The sequence below is a fragment of the Coffea arabica genome, chromosome 5e (genome assembly GCF_036785885.1).
Source record: "Coffea arabica cultivar ET-39 chromosome 5e, Coffea Arabica ET-39 HiFi, whole genome shotgun sequence".
Taxonomy (NCBI): domain Eukaryota; kingdom Viridiplantae; phylum Streptophyta; class Magnoliopsida; order Gentianales; family Rubiaceae; genus Coffea; species Coffea arabica.
The window spans coordinates 54349919-54369496 of NC_092318.1; the positions used below are offsets into that span (position 1 = coordinate 54349919).

At 35.3% G+C, this 19578-nt stretch overlaps 1 protein-coding gene and 1 long non-coding RNA gene across 5 annotated transcripts; one reads left to right on the forward strand and one right to left on the reverse strand.

Annotated features, from left to right (window-relative positions):
• Nucleotides 1-3885: 3885 nt before the first annotated feature.
• Nucleotides 3886-6648, reverse strand: LOC113743452 (uncharacterized). The gene has a single exon (XM_027271459.2). The coding sequence runs from the start codon at nucleotides 6255-6257 to the stop codon at nucleotides 4956-4958; it is 1302 nt and encodes a 433-aa protein (XP_027127260.1). The 5' UTR covers nucleotides 6258-6648; the 3' UTR covers nucleotides 3886-4955.
• A 539-nt stretch (nucleotides 6649-7187) lies between these two features.
• Nucleotides 7188-10741, forward strand: LOC113687838 (uncharacterized). Of its 4 annotated transcripts, none has more exons than XR_003447795.2 (6): nucleotides 7188-7497; nucleotides 9078-9227; nucleotides 9435-9648; nucleotides 9725-9806; nucleotides 9910-10022; nucleotides 10114-10438. It is a non-coding gene; the product is annotated as an uncharacterized lncRNA (long non-coding RNA). The 4 variants fall into 4 exon arrangements; XR_011814636.1 differs by lacking the exon at nucleotides 9725-9806 and adding an exon at nucleotides 10498-10741 and having other exon boundaries at nucleotides 7190-7497; nucleotides 10114-10393; XR_011814634.1 differs by lacking the exon at nucleotides 9725-9806 and having other exon boundaries at nucleotides 7190-7497.
• Nucleotides 10742-19578: the final 8837 nt, after the last annotated feature.

Sequence of the window (19578 nt, forward strand, 5' to 3'; positions counted from 1 at the left end):
AAAACCCTCTCCTGCTCGCGGGTGGTGGCTGTGACTTTAGCCACCACTCTAACCATGACCGTCTTTGTGGCGATCAGATTTGATCGTGACTAGGAAGGTTGCGGTCAGTTGAGGAGAAGGAAATTGGGGAGCGGGGAAAGGGAAAGAAAAAAGGAGGAAGGAGAAGGAGAGAGAGGAAGAGGAAAAAAGGAGGAGGAGGAGAGAGGGAGGAAAGATGAACGGAGAGTGAAAGGGTCGTGGGTGTGGGGGTGGTGGCGATAAGGTGGTGACCGTGGTGGTGGAAAGTGATGGGTAGTTGTGTATTTTTTTTATCTATTTGGAGTTGTTTTTTTATATATTGTATGTATATGGTATTTTTGAAATTGTTTTTGTTTATGTATTACTATAACATTGTAGATGAAAAAATTGTTTTTCAAAAAAGTCTGGATCCAAACAGAGCACAGTGAAAAATCCTTAAAAAAAAAAACAAAAAAAGAAAGGGGGGTTACAGCCCTAGAGCCGGAGACAATCACTGTACATAGCAGAATAAAAATAGAAAGGAGAGGAGAATGCTGTAAATATAAGGCTGACTGGGTGCTGGATTATTCTTGTTAAATAAAGACAACATCCCTGTGCCCCACGCCTACAACACATACTTAAATACTCCACTACTTTTTAAGTATGATTAATTTACAACAACAACTACTACTCTTGCTACAAATCACTGCTACTACTATACTTTAATATCAGCGTTGCAGGAGCAAGTAACCGCGTTGGAGATGGGCAAACTCACAAGGGAAGGGAGAGGACCCAGAAGAGACATACCCAAACAAATCAGACAGAGAAATATTCCACAGTTGATGATGCTTCTTTTGCTTTCCCTGTACCGGATTTGTGCTTCATAATTGAGACGATCGCCGGACTGTATGCTATTAGCATAATTATTGTTTTCTCCAAATAATTACTGCTTTTGAGAAATTTCAACTCAACATGCATCCTATCCCATTCCTCCACATTTCACCAGCAACATTTTTGCATGCCTGTCTCCAAAACCTCAGCATTAAACAACTTCGTATTACTTAGATCACAATCATTTCCACAACTTTTTCTCCCCCTTTAGGTCTCTGCTGTTGTTTTGAAAGCCTAAACAGCCAATATCATCCATTAGAAGATCACAATCACTTGGTTGTCTTTGTTGGAGTATATTGTTCCTTCCACCATCGATCACTTCCATCCCCATTAAATGATTCTTTTATTCCACAATTGGATAGCAATGGCATGCATAATCTCCAAAGGATCTTTTTGTACCTTGTTTGGATTGTGATTTTTTGCTGAAAATTTTTAATTTCTTCGTGAACACACTTTTCAATCACTTTTTTATCTCACATATATCAAATCGTTACAGTACATTTTTTTTCTAAAAAATAAAAAATAAAAAATCCTAAAAATAGCAATTCCAATAGATTCGTCCGCTCCTTAAATTCTATCCCACCTCACTGTCATCATCGTGCTGACTATGATGATTTCCTAATTTAAAGACTCAAGAACATGTTTAGCGGCAGCACCTGAAAGTTAATCAGGAAAATGCTAGTAGAAGGGAAATGACCACATTGGCCACCGGCGGGCAGAGGAAAGAAGGGAGCAAAATATCGGACACAGCACTAAAAAATAAAAATAAAAATAAAACCATCTCGAGAGAGGATGATGCCCCGTCGCCCCGTGGTCGAAGAATCGAAGCCAGTTCCCAAAATGGGATAAGAAAAGGACAACAAATAGAGGTCCGGCCCCCAAGAAATGGCCAAAAACTCATCATTCAAATAAATCATGAGCAGATTGCTGGACTGTGAGAGGTATGGATGAACAAATACGTTTATTACTCCGGACAAATGGTAAACAAATGGAGTATTAGTCGGATCCGTCGGTAACGGCAATTGTGCGGGAGCGCTCGAAGACAGCATAGTAAGTAGTAATAGGAAGGCGAAAATTTGATTTAGGATCTGATGATGATTATCAGTAGCATTACTAAACAGATTTATCTTTTCATCATCAAGTGTTCGTCTAGATACATATTCCTGTTTCAAGATGTACGTACATGTTTCCAATCCACCTGAAGTTTTTTTTTTTTTAAAAAAAAAAAAAACCACCTGAAGTAGACATGTCAAAACGATTCAACGTGTACTACTATTTGGAATAAAAAAAAGGGCCCTTTCTAAATCTAAAGATTCTACACACAAAATGAAATGCATAGCACATAACCGGTTAGACATCAAATCAAAAGGGGGGGGGCTGCTGATGATAGATATCCAATGCAGTGGCCACTGGGCAGCTCTCTCCTCCGCCAAGTGTTTTATCTATTTGGGAAGGGGAGATGCCATACCACACATCTAAATGTTTGGCATGCACGCACACAGCGGAGGAGCTGGGAGACAACGACAATTGAACAAGTTGATGTCCACACTCTACAGTCCCCAGTCACGAGTCCCCAACCACCACTCCGCCCCCTTTGATTCAGATGTTGCTCTCATTGCCTTCCTTCTATTACACATGGACAAAGCTATTATACCCTCCTCCACCGTAAGTATGGATATGACCCCATCAAATTTAAAACCGTCAAAAGAGAGATACAAGAAAGGTCCATTTAAGTCTGGGCCGCCATACCAGCTTAACGGTGAGCAGTCCCATCCTCCCAAGCCCCGGTAGCTAGCCAAACTCACGACAATATGCCCCATTATATATATATATATATATATATATAGGGCCTGTTTGGCAAGTAAGTTTTTGACCAAGTTTATCTGCTACAAGTTTTTTAATAACTTTAACTACAGTAGCATCAAAAAACTCCTCAAAATTTTTAAACTATACACTTCAAAATATCCATAAATTTACGCACTTCAAAAATAATTTTTTTTTACAATTTTTACAGTAAATTACAATAAAATTTTAGACAAGCACCCAAAAAATTCACTTGTCAAACAGGGTCGTATAGTTTTTGTAAACACAGAATTAAGCAGATTAGCCAAGAAAGTCTTGATCCAGTTATTAAAGTTGAAGTTACAAGAACCAGAGGTACTTGAGTTTAAATTTCCCCTCCCCTTTCCCACTTCTTACGTTCCACTCCCTTGCTAGAAAAATAAAAATAAAAAAAGAGGGAATTAAGCAGATTTAATGCTGAAAAGAAGTTTTGAGGATACATCTCAGGAAACAAGTTTTAGTTTGGTCGAACATACATCCTCGTAGCAAAATTAAAGTGGGTGCGTTACTTCATCACCGGACAATGTCTAAAGAAAACAAATACTAATACGTCAAAAGGTGTGTTTATTATCTATTGTTGAAAAAAAAAAAAAAAAAGCTCATTAAAAAATAGACTCCCTTTTTTTATTTTTATATTTTTTGGGGTTAAACCCTTCACTTTTCAGATGTCTACCCTACGGTATTAAAGAAAGAAACGATTATAATCGGAATTTAGCCATGTCAACAAAATTTGCAGTGCAGATGATACGCAAAGAAAAGCATTTGGTAGATGCCAACCAAAAAGATAAAAATAAAAGCTCCAATAAATATCCGTCTTCCTCCAACCAGTAATCCAGTAAATAAATGCCCAAACGCATCATCGAGAAAATGATAGATCGATATTTATTGAGAATCTGCATATTAAATCCGCCAGACCGGTAAAGTAATATCTTCCCGACTGGTTTGCGAGTCTTAGGTGATATATTAGTGATTCAGCAAAAGAGGCCCATTCATTTAATTCATACGTTTTGCCTTTAACATGTGATAAAAAGCAGTCAAATGAGAAAAAGGCAGCAGAAAATATAATCGTTTTCCGTGATCATATTTCCTTATCACCTTTTTCCTTCACATATATCAAATCGCTACAGTAATTTTTCCATGAAAAATAACGAAAAATGCAATCCAAACACAACCTAAATTTCTTTAGCATAAATGAACTTCACAGTAGTACGTATTACTAAGCTGACAGTAGTAGTAGTGTTAAATCATTAGATCATTGGTGCCTGGCACAGTAATTGCCTTAACATGAAAAGATATAGAAGCCGAAGGCCGGTATTCACATTCAATCGATTTACAGGGCATTTAAAGTAGTGTGTTTCTCAGAATGCTAATAATAAAAATAAATAAGGGAGTGGGGATCAGACCGACGACGTGGAAAGAGATGATGAACAAAGCTGGCAGCCTCTGAATTAGCAAGCTATTTGAATATGAATAATGTATCTGCATCCATAAGTATTGATAGTAGCGGCACGCACCACCAGCATAATGCTGCTTCGAGAAAATTAACCGGCTAGCCTAGCCATATGCTGCAACGCACATCAGGGTTACACGAGAAACAAGAATAAAATTTTTGAGATTAAACATATGGTCAGTCAAGTCAAACAGCTCGGGAAGCGCGTGCTGAACACCTCACCGCATCCACCAGCAGCAGCAGCACAAAAGAACCAAGTAGTGAACGAATCCCACATCACGAGTGAAATGAAAACTGAGAAGGGGAAAAGGGGTCCTTTTGAAAAAGTAAAAAGAAACAGAGAGATTCCGCATGGCTTTCAGTTTCAGTACAATATACTACGAAGAAGCTAACGACTCATTATAATATTCGAGAAAACCCAATATTTGATTGGTTCATCAGCTTGAGAGTTAGCATGACTAGAAAAAAAAAAGAAAAGAATCAAATCAAATCAGGTCCCTCGTCGTCACCCTCCTCCTCACGCCCCATATGTACATGTGATCTGGTCTGGTCTTACAACTTACAAGCTGTCTATAATCGCAGATGAAACCCACTAAGCAAATGGTGGCGGTATCATCGGCCCAACAACATTACAAAAAAAGTCATTGCGGATCCTCCCTCGAACTCAGAAAGCTAAAAAGCTAAAAAAGGCAACTAGTATTACTCAGAACAAAAAAGGCAACAACAAAAAGAAGGTTTAAAAAAATTTTACCCCAACAAGATCAAACCAAATCCCTCAAGTTCGATCCGGGCGGCTCTTAATACTAGCATTACTCAGCTGTCCTCGATTCCCTGTTCCATTTCCACCATTCGTGGAACCACCACCACCACCTCCTTCTTTCTTCGGCTGGGAAGAAGAAAACAAAGGGAACCCGAAGACACCACCAGATTTTGAGGAGCCCCTAAGCGAACACACTGGAACATTAAGAACCGGAGTAACACGGACATTCGCAGAATAAGACCTCTCCATTCCCCTATGCTTATACCTATGTCCACCATTGAAACTGCTTGGACTGCTGGAGCTTCTCTCCAAGCTGTGAAACACAATCTTTCCCGAGGAGTTCATTCTGGGACTATCAACTGAAACTCCACGAATTGTAGATTCAGGCGGTCTCCGCAAGGGGCTTCGCCCGACCCGCATTGCTACCGCGTTTTCAGCCGATAATGCTCTCGATTTAACAACTCGTACTCTAGGAGGGTTAGCGTTACCATTAGCATTCTGAGTTTGCGCTGATGAACGGAACGACGTAGGCTTTTCCGAGTCTAGAGAAAGCCTGGGAAGATCATCGTGTTCGTGACCCGAAGACGAGGAGGAGAGCGACAAGCGCGACGAGGATAGAGAAACGGACTCGCTATCAGTTTCTCGTAGCAATGGGAGGCTTAAGGAGGAGGATGAATCCAAAGAAGACGACAACGATGACTTGGAGCTTCGGTGAAGAAAATGTTTCAAAGACCGGTGAGTGTTAGCATTGCTAGTTGACGGCGTCGCTTTGTGATGCTCTTGCTGTCTGCTATTATTAGCATTACTATTCGCGGTGCTGCTGTGGTAGAGTTTCTTCAAGCCTAGAAGCTCTTTCCAACGACTCGAACACCTGGGAGCTTTAGGAGAGAACAAGCATGGATCAGTAGCAGAGATCTCGCCTCTCCGACGAAGCTGCGGCGTGTCCGGCGACCTCACGGCCGGAGTTGCGGCCTCCGACGGGCGGATCGAGGAGAGTTGCAGAGGCACGAGCTTGCCGTCGGAGAACAGCTCGTCAGCGGGGAGCATATTTACCGGATCTTCGAGTCGGAACTCGAAATCAGCGAAATCATTGGAGGGAGGTTCTGGATCTGATACTTGGGCGTTATCCTTATTCGCTCCAGCCTTGTCCGCCGGAAGAGGCTTGGCTCCTCCGGCGGAGGGATCGTCGTCCGGAAACTCTCGGCTAAATGAGATTCTCGGACTTAGCCAACCATAGGATGGATACTTGACCGGAGGACAGTCCAGGAATTTCTTCTCAGGCGACATTCCAATCTTATTGACGCATGCTGACGCCATCTCCGGCGATCATGCAACAAAGTACAACTACTATTCTATATCTTACTCCAAAAAAAAAATCCGAGAAATGAGAACAGTAAGCAGGATCGCGCAAATCACATATAAATGGAGAATGGGAAAGGAGAAGAAGAGAGAGAGAGAGAGAGGCGGAATATATTAAATGTAGAGAGAGGGAGAGAGACTGGAGGGAGACGAGGGTAGAGAGCTAGGGTTGGAGTTGATATGGGTTTGGGTGGTGGTGCTGCTACTGGCTAGCTAGCCTCGCAGCAGCAGTGATAATAGTGAAATGGGGCAACGCAGGCAGGAGTGCTACTGTCACTGTGTAATGCCCCCTTAATCTTAATGGCGTAGTTGTCTGTCTAGTGTCTAGTGTCTAGTGTCTAGTGTCTACCGTCTATTGGAGAAGGAGTCACATAACTATCGAGTGAATGAAAATAAATAGGAAGAGGGTACAGCGGGTCCCTAGTCTCGTTCGAATGGGGTGAATCCGGTCAAACTGATATCTACGTGGCATATGGCTCTCCGCTACGCTCCAAACAAAAGTGTTCCCTGCTCTTGGCTTTTTGTACAATATAATAAAACACACACACACACACATATATATATATATATATAGGACAGTGCTACAGTGCCTATAGTTATGGTAACGATATTAGGGAAACCTGCTATTATAGGTTTCTATTACCTTTAGTGACAGATCAAATCTTTTAGTGACTTTTTAAATATTATATTAAAATAATTAATATTAACTTTAGTAAGTTTTTAATTAAAACTAGTAAGTATATGCCTGAAAGATAAGATTTAGTCAGAAATAGAAATTTACACTTTGAGTAATTTAATTTACTTATTATTTGACAAAATTTACTTATGTTTAAATTAAACTTACCAATACTAAAAGTAAAAAATGTACATATTTAAGTAAAAAAACGGTTTTGGGTTCCTGAAATCGGTTTTGGGTATCACCTTTCTCTTTAAAGTTATCTACCTTCTTCTTATTCAGTTCCCAGTTCCAATGATACGATTGAATTCCCAGGCAAAGGTTTCCACTTTGATCCACACTTTCTCTTTGTTACAATTGAATAAATTTTCTCACTTCAAAATTTTCATCTTTAGTTCACACTTTGCTTCTATCCTTTCTCATCGTTCGGTTGGGTTTGAGTGCTGCCATATGCAAACACAACAAAAGGGTTAGCGACGGTGGTAGCCAGCCAAAGAGCATATGAAAAATAGCAGTGACGAGGTTAGATCATCATGTTCTCTTGAAATCGTTTGATTATATTGCTGTAATTTATTTATATTTCATTTGTTTTGTTTGTCAAGATTTTCTTGGGAAATCAAGGCTGAGAATTTGAAGATTTTATTGCAATTTTGGGCCCGAAAATGTCCGTTGAAACATCTAGGAAATGGTTGTAGTTTTGATTGTCTACGGGTAAAATATGTTTAATAGCCATGTGAAACATCTAGGAAAGGACTTGAGACCAGGCGTTTAAGTTAAATGTGATTAATTTGTGAATGCATATAAGATGTTTGGTGAAATGTCAAAGAGAAATTTGTATGTTGTGATTGCTACTCTGTGCGGGTGAGAATTACTAATATATTAGTAACTCAACATGAGCTTTATAACTTGAATTCTTCAGGCAAGAGAGGTTTCTCCCGTTTTGGAATTCTAAGTTGATACGCTTGATGGAGCATATGTTATTGAACTGAACTGATCTAGAATCATTGTTGCGAATCTGTTGTTTCTATGGAAATTTATTATCAGCCTCTTGAATTTTTTACTCCATTGTAACGTCTGCAATGCCACGGAAATTTGGCCATTATTACTCTTGTAAATCTGTGTTGCAGAAGCAATTCTTATTACCATCCTATGATACATGTAGATTTTGTAGAATCACATCTTCCCTTTTCTTCAGTCAGGAAAGGAGAGAAAATTCATAGAACAGTTTCCGACCATCAATCAATTATGGTGTTATACATACTTCATATTTTTGCATTTTTTTGTTTATTTTTCTTTTGAATGGTGTTGCATGGGGCAAACCTGCGGAATCCAGTGGTCTTTGAGGAAAGGATTGTCAAATGCTGGTTGTTGATACATATAGACACAATCAATTATATCACCGTCTTTGCTCTGTCATGAGAAAAAATTTTGAATTTCATTGTAAAGAGCCAAAGGCATTCAACATAATCTAATCTACCTACCCGCAAATTTGTGACTTTTATTGAACTAAGGATTAGATTATGCTGGTTGTTTCGATATTTTGGACATGTGAATAACTCATCTTCCTCCTAAAAAATTACTAATACGTAAACCCTTACCGGGAGAGTCAAAATAGCTTGTTAATGCCATTGCTATATTATTAGGATTAGACTGGAACATAAATCTGTTGAATGGGTTGATTGGAACAAAATTCAGATGAATGGTTTATATGAGAATTGAGGTTTTCAATTAGTTTGATGATGGTTTGTAATATAGAGAGAATGGAGTTCTAATCATAAAATACCTAGCAAAGAAACGGGTTGCCAAGTCGAGAAGATAAGTAAGTTTTTAATTCAAACTAGTAAGTATATGCCTGAAAGATAAGTTTTAGTCAGAAATAGAAATTTACACTTTGAGTAATTTAATTTACTTATTATTTGACAAAATTTACTTATCTTTAAACTAAACTTACTAATACTAAAAGTAAAAAATGTACATATTTAAGTGAAAAAATCACCGGGTTTCTAAAAATGATTTTGGGTTGCTGAAAACGGTTTTGGGTTCCTGAAACACTTTCGGGTATCACCTATCTCTTTAAAGTCATCTGTCTTTTTCTTATTTAGTTCTCAATTCCAACGATACGATTGAATTCCCAGGCAAAGGTTTCCACTTTGGTCCATACTTTCTCTTGGTCCAATTGTTGTTGCTACAAAGGGACAAAAGGCAAAACAGTCCACTCACAAGCGAAAGCGAAGACGATGCAAAAATTGCAAGTAATCACCTACTCTTAAAATTGACTTATTCTACGGTTAGAATAGCTTTGCAAAACCAGATATGAATGAGCAATGCTAAATTTCATCCACTCATTGGCTTTATGTTAGAAGGCAAAAAATGTTAGTTATATATGTACACTTCATATACGCCTTTATAAATTCAATCTTATTGTTTATGGATTGTGCTTGGCAATTTTTTTCCCGCAGGTCATTTGGACATGATAGACGAAAATGTACTAAAGTGTGCACAGATGCATATGAAACTCACAATTATGATCATGTTGGGGCACCCAATTATGTTGAGAATGTAAATTTGAATCTGATAGGATCATCCGATGGCCTATTGCAATCAGATTCACAGCATGGATGCAATAAGGAATTAATGGATAGTAATTGGTTTCAGATCATTCCTCCTGGTCAGGTAATGTATAGCTTGCTTTTATTTATTTTTGTGTGAAGGCATGAAATATAATGGTGCTCTATTTGCATTTGTATAGGCATTAATGTGGGCATGCAATCCTTCATTAATCCAAAGTCATGTACAAAACACTAGCTTGTTAGGAGATGAAAAGTATTCAGGTACATTTTTCCTTCTTCACGCCTAAGTTTTATGTTATTTATTTGCTATGATTATGTGTTGTTGTGGCCTTTTTTTAATACAAATCTTGTGATGGTTTTGTAGTGAATGAACCAGATTTCAGCCAAAACCATTAAGGAATTTTATTCTTGAGAGAGTACAAATGTTTTTGCACGTCTTTGCTCAAAGCTTTTAGGATGATTTAAGTTTCTTCGAAGGTAGTTTAATGCGTTTTGATTGTAAATCTGAACATAATCTCCTTAGTTTGCAATTTCTGGTGTTTACTTGTTTTAATGTGAATAATTTCAGCTTGCTTGGAAAAAAGTTTGGTGATCAAATTTCAGATATTGTTAGCATCCAAGTGCTCTTGGGTTTGTAAACCAGAAATGTCAATCCAAACTGAAGCTTTTGATAGTGATATCAGAGCCCTTGATGCTGGTGATCAAATTCTCAAATCAAGTTACTAGCCTTTTGATTGCTTCAGATTTCTGAAGCCAAAGTCTTTGTGCTCTAAATTCAGTTCTTGGCCATGTAATCTTGTCATGCTTAGATAGCTATATCTAGTGTCCTGCCAGCTTAATTTTGATGCGTAAGTATCAATTATTAAAAGTTAGATTCATTCTGATGCTCAAAATGAGCCGTTTTCTCCTATTTTGAAATACCAATTTCATATCAAATGTCTTGTGCATGTAGATTTTGCTGTTTACTTCAAATTGGACTGGCTTACTTGATGAGCAGAACTCGAAAAGCAACTCAAATACTCATGTTATACAATACTCAGCACACGGTTTTTTAGGCTTTAAAACGTCATTAATGAAAGTTACCCATTCGGTTGTTTAGGAATGTTAGGAGATTCGTCAAATTCAAATGACGATGCCTGAAACTTGTACTTATCCCCAAATTTGTGTTGTAGTACAGTATCAAGATCTTGCACCTATTCCATTCACCTATAAAAATTATGATTATCATAAATGACATTTTATAATAATTTACATACTATTTGCCAATTAAAAGCAAGTTTCATAAAAAAATGTGCATGTAAATCCATATTGTGAATGATACGAAATATATTTGAAACTCACGAAACTTAATATATGGGTAAATTTACTATAATTTTAAAAGATTACGCTACATTAGATACGATCACTTTACCTTTTATACTTGTGACCTAGAAAATAAATTTATTAAAACACATAACATTTATAAATGATGCATACATTTATTAAAATGCTTAAAACGCAAAACATTTATGAATGAAACATACAATCATTATTATACATTTATGTTACCAACAACTACTAACTATAATATTAAGTTTCAACCATTAATAAAAAAATCTTAGCACTAGTTTAAATAAACTTCTTAATACTTGTTTCATATAAGTTTCTTTAAGTAATATAGTAAATTTATGCCACAAACTAGTAAGTTTTGATGATTAACCAAATTATTATTCTTTCAACAAGATTTACTATTAATCTATAAAAACTTACTATTACTTGAACTAAACTTACTCCCCACAAAACTAAGTTTCGAATGTAGAGTAGTAATTTAATTTTTAAAAAAAGTAACTTTCATTTTTATTTCGATTTACTTTTTGAAACATAAATAGGATAACACTTATATGACCATTTTTTATTTATTTTTTATTTACTTTTAGCGGCCATTTGATTATTTGATAGGCCTATCCACCTAAATAGGATAACACTTAAAAATAAGAAAGTAAGTTTTCCATCTAAAATAGTAAGTTAACAGTAATAAATTAGTAACTTTTATACTTCAAAATGTAAATTGGAATAAATATTAAACTTACTTTTTAAATAAATAAATTACTACTTTATATCCCAAACTTACTTTTTATAGTGTAAGTTTAATTCATGTAATAGTAAGTTTTAATACATAAATAGTAATTCTTACTGATAACATGGTAAAATTGATTAATAATCAAAATTTACTGATTTATGAGACACATGTACTATTTTACTTTAAAACATATTTCAAACTAGTGTTAGGGAATTTATTTGAAATAACGATAAGATGTTTTATTAATGATTAATTTTTAGTACCTTAGTTAGTAAGTACTCATAATATACCTGTATAATACAAGATTATAGTTAACATTTAAAAAAATTTATTTACATATTTTAAAATACTATGGAAAAAAGTTTGACTTTTCACATAATCTCGTAAAATATGTAATAAAATTTTGTCGTATTATAAGTTTTTAATTATTTTCAATTTTTGAAAAGTTTGAAAGTTTGGATAATAATAACAACAAATCTTCCTAGTTATATATAGAATATTACTTGTTCATATATCAAAATTTTTATAAATTAACACCTATGAATATAATAAGATGATAAAGTTTTAATAAATTTACATCTGAGACACAAGAAATAATAAGAGTAAAAGCCTAAACAAAATGAGAAATAATATAATAACAAAAATTATAAATTTAGTATAACAATTAATATAAGAAAATTAAATTAAATTTAGAAGGTAAATTAAATAACAATGTCAAGGTTAGAGGTCATGGTAAATGTTACAAATTTTAGGAGAAATTATGTACTGTAAAAATGGTTTAATAATTTTCTATTAAGCATAACTATTGCATACAAAAGGAAAAGATATTTGATTTTATTTTGCTTTGATTAGAAGAACTTGTACTAGTAATAAAAGAAATTTCAATTCAACAATCAACGTGTACATGATTACAATAATTTTTTAGTCATTTAGACTAATATGTGTCATAAAGTAGTCAGATTTAGTCGTTTGTGAATTCATAATTTTAACAGTTTACATAAAATTCATCTATTAAAAATTATGATTATTATAAAATGCCCTTTTATAATAATTTACTTACCATTTGCCAATAAAAAAAGAGTTTGATAGAAAACATATGGATACAAATCCATAATGTAAATGATACAAAGTATGTTTGAAAGTCACAAAACTTAACATATGGGTAATTTTACTATAATTTTCAAAGATTATTCTATGTTAATACAACTTTAATTTTTATACTTGTAACCCAGAAAATAAATTTATTAAGATTTTACCATTTTATTAAATTCATAGGCATTAATATATGAAAATTGCGTACCATTTTATTATATTCATCGGTGTCCATATATGGAAATTGTGATGTATAGATAAGTGCAATTCTATATATAACTCAAAAGATTTTTTTTTACTGTCATCCAAACTTTTTAACCTTTTACAAATTCAAAAATAATTCAAAATTTATAATATGACAAATTATTCTTACATATTTTATAAGGTCATATGCAAAAAAAAAGTTTTCATAGTTTATTTAAAATGCTTAAAACATATAACATTTATAAATGATACGTACAATTGTGTATCATACATTTACATTACGAGTAATTACTAACTATAATACTAAGTTTCAATTATTAATAAAAAATCTTAGCATTATTTCAAATAAACTTCCTAATACTTGTTCCATATAAGTTTCTTTAAGTAAAATAGTAAATTTATGCCATAAACTAGTAAGTTTTGATTATTAACCCAAATTTACTATTCTATCAACAATATTTACTATTAGTCTATAAAAACTTACTATTATTTGAACTAAACTTACTCTCCAAAAAGTAAGTTTTAGATATAGAGTAGTTATCTACTTCAAAAAAAAAGTAAGTTCCATATTTCTTCAAATTTACTTTTTGAGACATAAAAGTTACTAATTTCTTGAGTTAACTTACTATTTTTAATGTAAAACTTACTAACCATATTTTTAGGTACTATTTTATTTAGATGACCAGTATAACAGGTAATCAAATGGTCGCTAAAAGTGTTTTTACCTGTTATATCAGGTAAAAACAGTTTCGTTATCATAACGCTCGTTACTTCAGACTTTTCCTATATATATATATTTATACATACATCCCATCGTATATAACAGTTGTATAGTGAGTAATTTTTTTTTTTTTAATTGTTCTGTTATGGAGCGTGGAACAAAGGATGACAAGCCAGAGATGGTTCCCGGAAATATCTCACCCCAAGCGGTTGTAGACACATGATTTACACACCCAGCCCGATGTTACCCTCCTGTATGATAATTTGAAGGAATTGGAGGTTAGCGATACGATCCCATGATAGCTCTTTACATACATCAGATCATCCTCAGCTGGTAAACCTAGATGGGATATGCTTGGGGCAAAATACTTGTGTGATCCAAAATCTAAATAAACATTACCCCTATCTAAATATAAACATTCTTCTCATGATATGATGCAAAAGTAGTTGATTTTATTATATGATGCAAAAGTTTAATAGGCTGGCATGTATATACAACTACACAAGCTATTGCTATATCTGCAAAATAAATAATTCGCATTCAAATTTCATATACGTGTCTTGCATCTAAGCCCATTAAATCTATGCAATGTTAATGTAATGTATAAATAAAGATTTTATACCAACCCATGCAATAGCCATGTACACACACATGTAAAGATACATTGTGACGACATACAAAATAGCTTTACATGTATCCTGTTTTGGTGTCATGTAGAAGACTATTACTTTGTGGTTATGCAAGGGTGTGAATTATTTTGTATAGTTGTTTTACATCTTACGACGTTGTACGTCAAAGAAAGAAAAAGGGTGAGGGGAGGAGACAAAAATTGATCTCAATAACAAATAAAATTGCAATTGTGATTCTCATTTCTTAGTTTTACCTCATAAGATGGAACGGAGAGAGGAGTGAATTGAAACAAAGACCTTTTGATTTGTTGAAAAAGTGAGTAAGAATGCATTAGTTTAACCTTTGGGCGTCACTTCATAATATGCATTAGGAAAGTTATAACAAAATGATGCAATTGTTACTTTTGTTCATGCCATTCGACTGCTGCAATTTAACATGCATGTACATAAATCCACGAAAACCAAATGTTACCCTGTTTAAAGCTTGGTTCCTATTCTTCATAACATTGGAGCTATGTGTTTAGGGCAACTGTTGTTCGAGCACGAGCTTTAATTGTGCTCAACTCGGCTTGGTATTAGAGTTGTTCGATATTTGTACTAATAAATTCCTTGAATCATTGATGTACAAGCTCTCAATGGGATGGATGTGAATTGAAGTAGAAAGAAACAAACTTGTTCCACGTCACATCCCCTCATGCGGAGTAACATTTATAGCTATAGCTCCCTTTCTTTATTATTATTTAAAAACTTTTGTTTTTTTTAATGGTACTACAGCACAGTTTAGAACAATCTCGTGACTTTGAGAGAGGCCATCATTTTAACATTGATGTTGCAGCACTTGCTGTTAACTTGTCTGAGGTCCACCAAAAGCTTAAAAAGGAGACCGGTGGTTTGAAGCCCACCCAACATTGATGGGCTGCGTCTGGTAGCAACACTGGATTTTACCGTGTCAAAAAAGTCTGTGCCACTGAAACTTTGGGGGCCTGAAACAGAACATTCACATGGGCTGGGGTATTATTTACTGACTTTTTTTTTCAATTTATTACTTATTTTGATACGATTCGCCCGCTTCTGTAGATTTTTGTATTCTTCTGGCGCTCATGTGGATTGAAGGAAGGGAAGGAAGGAAAAGAAAAGGGCTCTACTAGGAAGTAAGGGTGGGCACAGGTCGAGTACCTGTCCCGAACGGCAAATGGCTGACCCGACCCTAAGATGTCGGGTCACTATGTTTTTTGACCCTAATCCGCTCCGATTGTCCTCGGGTACCCGAAAAATAGGGGCGGGTCATACGGTACCCGCCCCTATTTAAAGAATGCAAATTTTGCATTTTAAGTTAGTCTTTTGAACTTTCGCCTTCCTCCCCTGAAAAAATTAATAAGTCGTTTCCTTGGTCGGCGGCAAAGCCCACAGACCCCGGGCGCACCCAGTCAGCTCAGGAGACATAACCAACAGATTCCCAACACTAAATTATTCTCAAAACCAGAGAACACGCCCACTAGCACTAATCTCACTCCAATCCACCACCTCTCTTCCCCTGTTTCTTAATTTTTTTTTCTTCCCTCTCTCTCTCTGCTTATGCTTACTCTGCTATCTCGTTTTGTTTTTATATAGTTTATGACTAACACTTTAAAGATTCATACAACCAAAAGGCTTAAAATGTTTCAAGTTCCGAACTTTATAAAAGGAAATAAATACATACATCCTATACATCTTAATTTGTGGGTTCAACGGATTTTGGAGAAGGGACCTGCAACGGAAAACAGCATCTCGATATCAGTTGCGAAAACCTCTAAAATTGTAGACAACAAGAATCTCTATCTTTAAAGTTCTGCAAAGCTGATAAAAGCACAAAAATCTGGAGAGGATATCGAAAAAATTATTTCATACAGCTACTTCATTAACTATGACTAACCAAAAACACCAGCAACTAACAAAATCTCAGGAACTGAAATGGATCATCTTGAAATCTTACATTCATGTAAATCAAAGACAACTCAATGAAGTTGAAGAATATGCACCACTTGAGGTGATCACGTTGAATGCAACAGACAAAACCCAAAAGCTACTCTCCATGTAAAGTTCAACAATATCCAAGACTTACTATTTACCCAAGTACAAACAAGAGAAATCCAGCTGCTAATAGACTAATACTCTTACCATCTTCAAAGAGACACATAAACAAACAAAAAGTAGGGTGAAATTGAGGCTTGCAAGCTTGAATCATCTGCTTGAGGCTTGCAGGCTTGAGTTCAACTTGACAAAATTGAAGAGATGGAGAAAGGAGTTGTCGGCTGAAGGTTGAAGAGATGGAGAAGGAGAAGGAGAAAGTGAACTGAGGCATGAGGGACTGTCCGCTGAATTCTGAAGAGTGAAGACCGATGGATTCATTTAGGTTAGGGTTAATAATAATTTAAAATATTATACAATTGCTCCTATATTTTAAATATTTATATATTATACCCTCGAATTTTTACTTTTACGATCCGTATCTGTATCCGAATATTTAGGGTACCCGACCCTATCTAACCCGCTGATAGAAATCGGATCGGATACCTATTTTTTTGTGCGGATCAGATCGGGTTTTCGGATCGGATCGGTTTCGAATTTTTTTACCCACCCCTAGTAGGAAGGGAAGGAAAGGAAAGGAAGGGACTATAGTGAAAAAGAAGGAAAATAAGGGAAATCCGAATCCATCTATCTTGTTTGGATTAAGGAAGGAAAAGAAAGAATATTTTCACGCATTAGTTGCGTTTTTATTCATAATTTAAAAGTATAATCTACAAGGACATGATAGGTTTTAGAAAATTTTAAAATTTTCATTAAGTTGGTATTTTTTTCCTTAATTTTCGTCCACTTTTGAATGAAAAAATAGGTTGATTAAAAAAAATTACTAAACTTTATCCCTCCCAATCCTTTCCTTCCCCTTTCCTTCCCATTTCTTCAAAACAGACAATGCATTTGTCTTTTGCGCTTTGGATGAAGCACTTTTAAAACGTTGCTGCATGAAAAAAGAATGCCCTCTTTATACTCTACTTAGTAATTTCTCTACTTTTCTTGTTTCTTTTTTTTATCAAAATACCTTTTTCTTTTCCTTTTAAGAAAAGTTATGGCTACATAGGTGCTGAAAGTAGAAAAGTTATGGCTACATAGGTGCTACAAGTAGACACTAGACGATTCATCAATCAAAAGATTAAAGGCTTGGTGACTATCGTAGTCTTTAAGGCTTGGTGGGTATGAGGTTAAGGGTTCAAATCTTGTCTCTCACCACTTATCATTATATGTGACTTGTCACTTTAAATGATTTAAATTCATATGGATGCGTAGTGCATCCGTTTGGTCCGATGGTAGATCAGTTTCCGTCGGTTGTTCAGTAGGTCTAGTCGGGCTCTCTCCCATTATAATAGGTTAGAGTAGGAGTAGGAGTAAGTGTAAGGTAGACAAGTGTTAATTGACAAAAAAATATATATATAAAGATTAAAGCATCTCTCTCTAAATCCATACACTTAATAAAACCCATTTATAGGCATTTAGTCCTTATGAAACTAGTTATTATGCATTATATTTGTGGATCTTTGTAGGATTTGCAGGTGCTACTATTGCACGAGTTTTCCTTGTTAGCTTACATTCATTATAGCAGTTTATTTAATACAAATAAGTTTAGATGCATGTCATATAAATATATTTAAAATTAGATTTCTCTTTTTTATAGATGCTAAAATTCCCTTTCGTAAATGAAATTTTCACATCATCAATGTAAGGTTTAATGTTGCGATAAGTATGGTATGGTTATGCTGTACCAATATATGTAGTAGTTAATGCTGTTTATTTTGGAGGATTTGAAATCATACATTTTATCTTTTCTTTTGTTTGGGTTTTTATTTTGTACATTTAAGAAACATATGCATCGCACATGCAATAAATAACCAACCAGAGAGAACCAGCTATTTAGAGGTTGTACATCCATCTAACAATTTACGAGGGTTGGAGGCGAAAAAAAATCCTTGCTAACTGGACATGGATGAGAAGTGGATTGTCAAATAAAGGATCCGAATCTTAAACCCGATAGCGAAAAAGATTTTAAGAACCCTTCCATGACCATAAGTTTAATCCCAATGGTTACAACAACCACCAGCACCACCACTTGGCTAATTTGAGTTTTAAAATTTATTCACCCAATCCAAATTTATTCACAAGATTTGTAGGTGATCCAAACTGGTTAATGCATGGAATAACTTATGCTAGAAGTCAACGATCGAAATTAAGCTGCGAATCATCAGCAGTAGGTGACAGATACTAGTACTTGAACTAGTACTTCAAGTACTTGAATTTTATATATCTCTTTAATTACTTTGGAGGAGGTGGAAAAGGGAATGGGATGCTAGGAATGGAAGGGATTTTTGGGATAGGAACAGGGATTTAAAAGGGTAGTGGTGGGAGTGAAAGATAAAGGAGAGTGGGAATTGTTGGAAATATGGAAGGTAGGGCGGGGATGGCTGGGAAAGGTGGAATGGGATGGAGGAATTGATGGTAGAGTGATGGGTAGGCCTGGGATTGATGGCATGCAACAGTTTACGAGCTGCCATGCACTGGCCGGTGAGGAGGGTGAACAAAACAGCTAGCATGAAAATGCTCATAAACCAACATCCTCGCCATTGTTAATAATTGCTCAGCCGGCTAGCTAGTTTGTGTGAGATGGTAAATTAACCTTGGAGGATCGGAGTTCAATGTGTTGTTGTTGTGGAAGTTTTTGTGTAATAGTAACACATATGCAACTCTCCAATTAAGCTTGGATGATTGATACAAGAATACAAGACAATTGGGATCTCAAGTGCATATGGCCATATGGGTGAGGGTGAGCAGATGGGCACCCACGCGTCATTCATTAAAAACTTGGGTTAATTTCTAGTGGTCAATTAGTAGTTTTGTGCGACTTGGTGATAAAACTCCCAACTTTTAGGCCTACTCTCAAGCAAACATTTAAAGCAGGCTGACAAGTATCGAAAAAAAAATTAGTAAACACATTTTTCAATTACTTTTTTATTTCAAATACGTCAAATTAAATCATTATATTACATTTTTTTTATTTTACTAAATTTTAAAAAATAATAATTCAAACGGGTTCTTAGTTTGCCGGCTTTTGAACTTCCTGTGGGGATTAGGTTTATTTGCGTAAATTCTTACTTCTGTAAGAAAATGTCAGAAAAAAAAAACGGGTTCTTAGTTTTCTAAGGCAGCCTGTCTTTTACAACCCGAGTTTGGATTGGGCCTCATTTTCGAGAAACAAACAAGGTTTATCGTTCACAATGAGCCCTTTGGGAGAGTGGACCT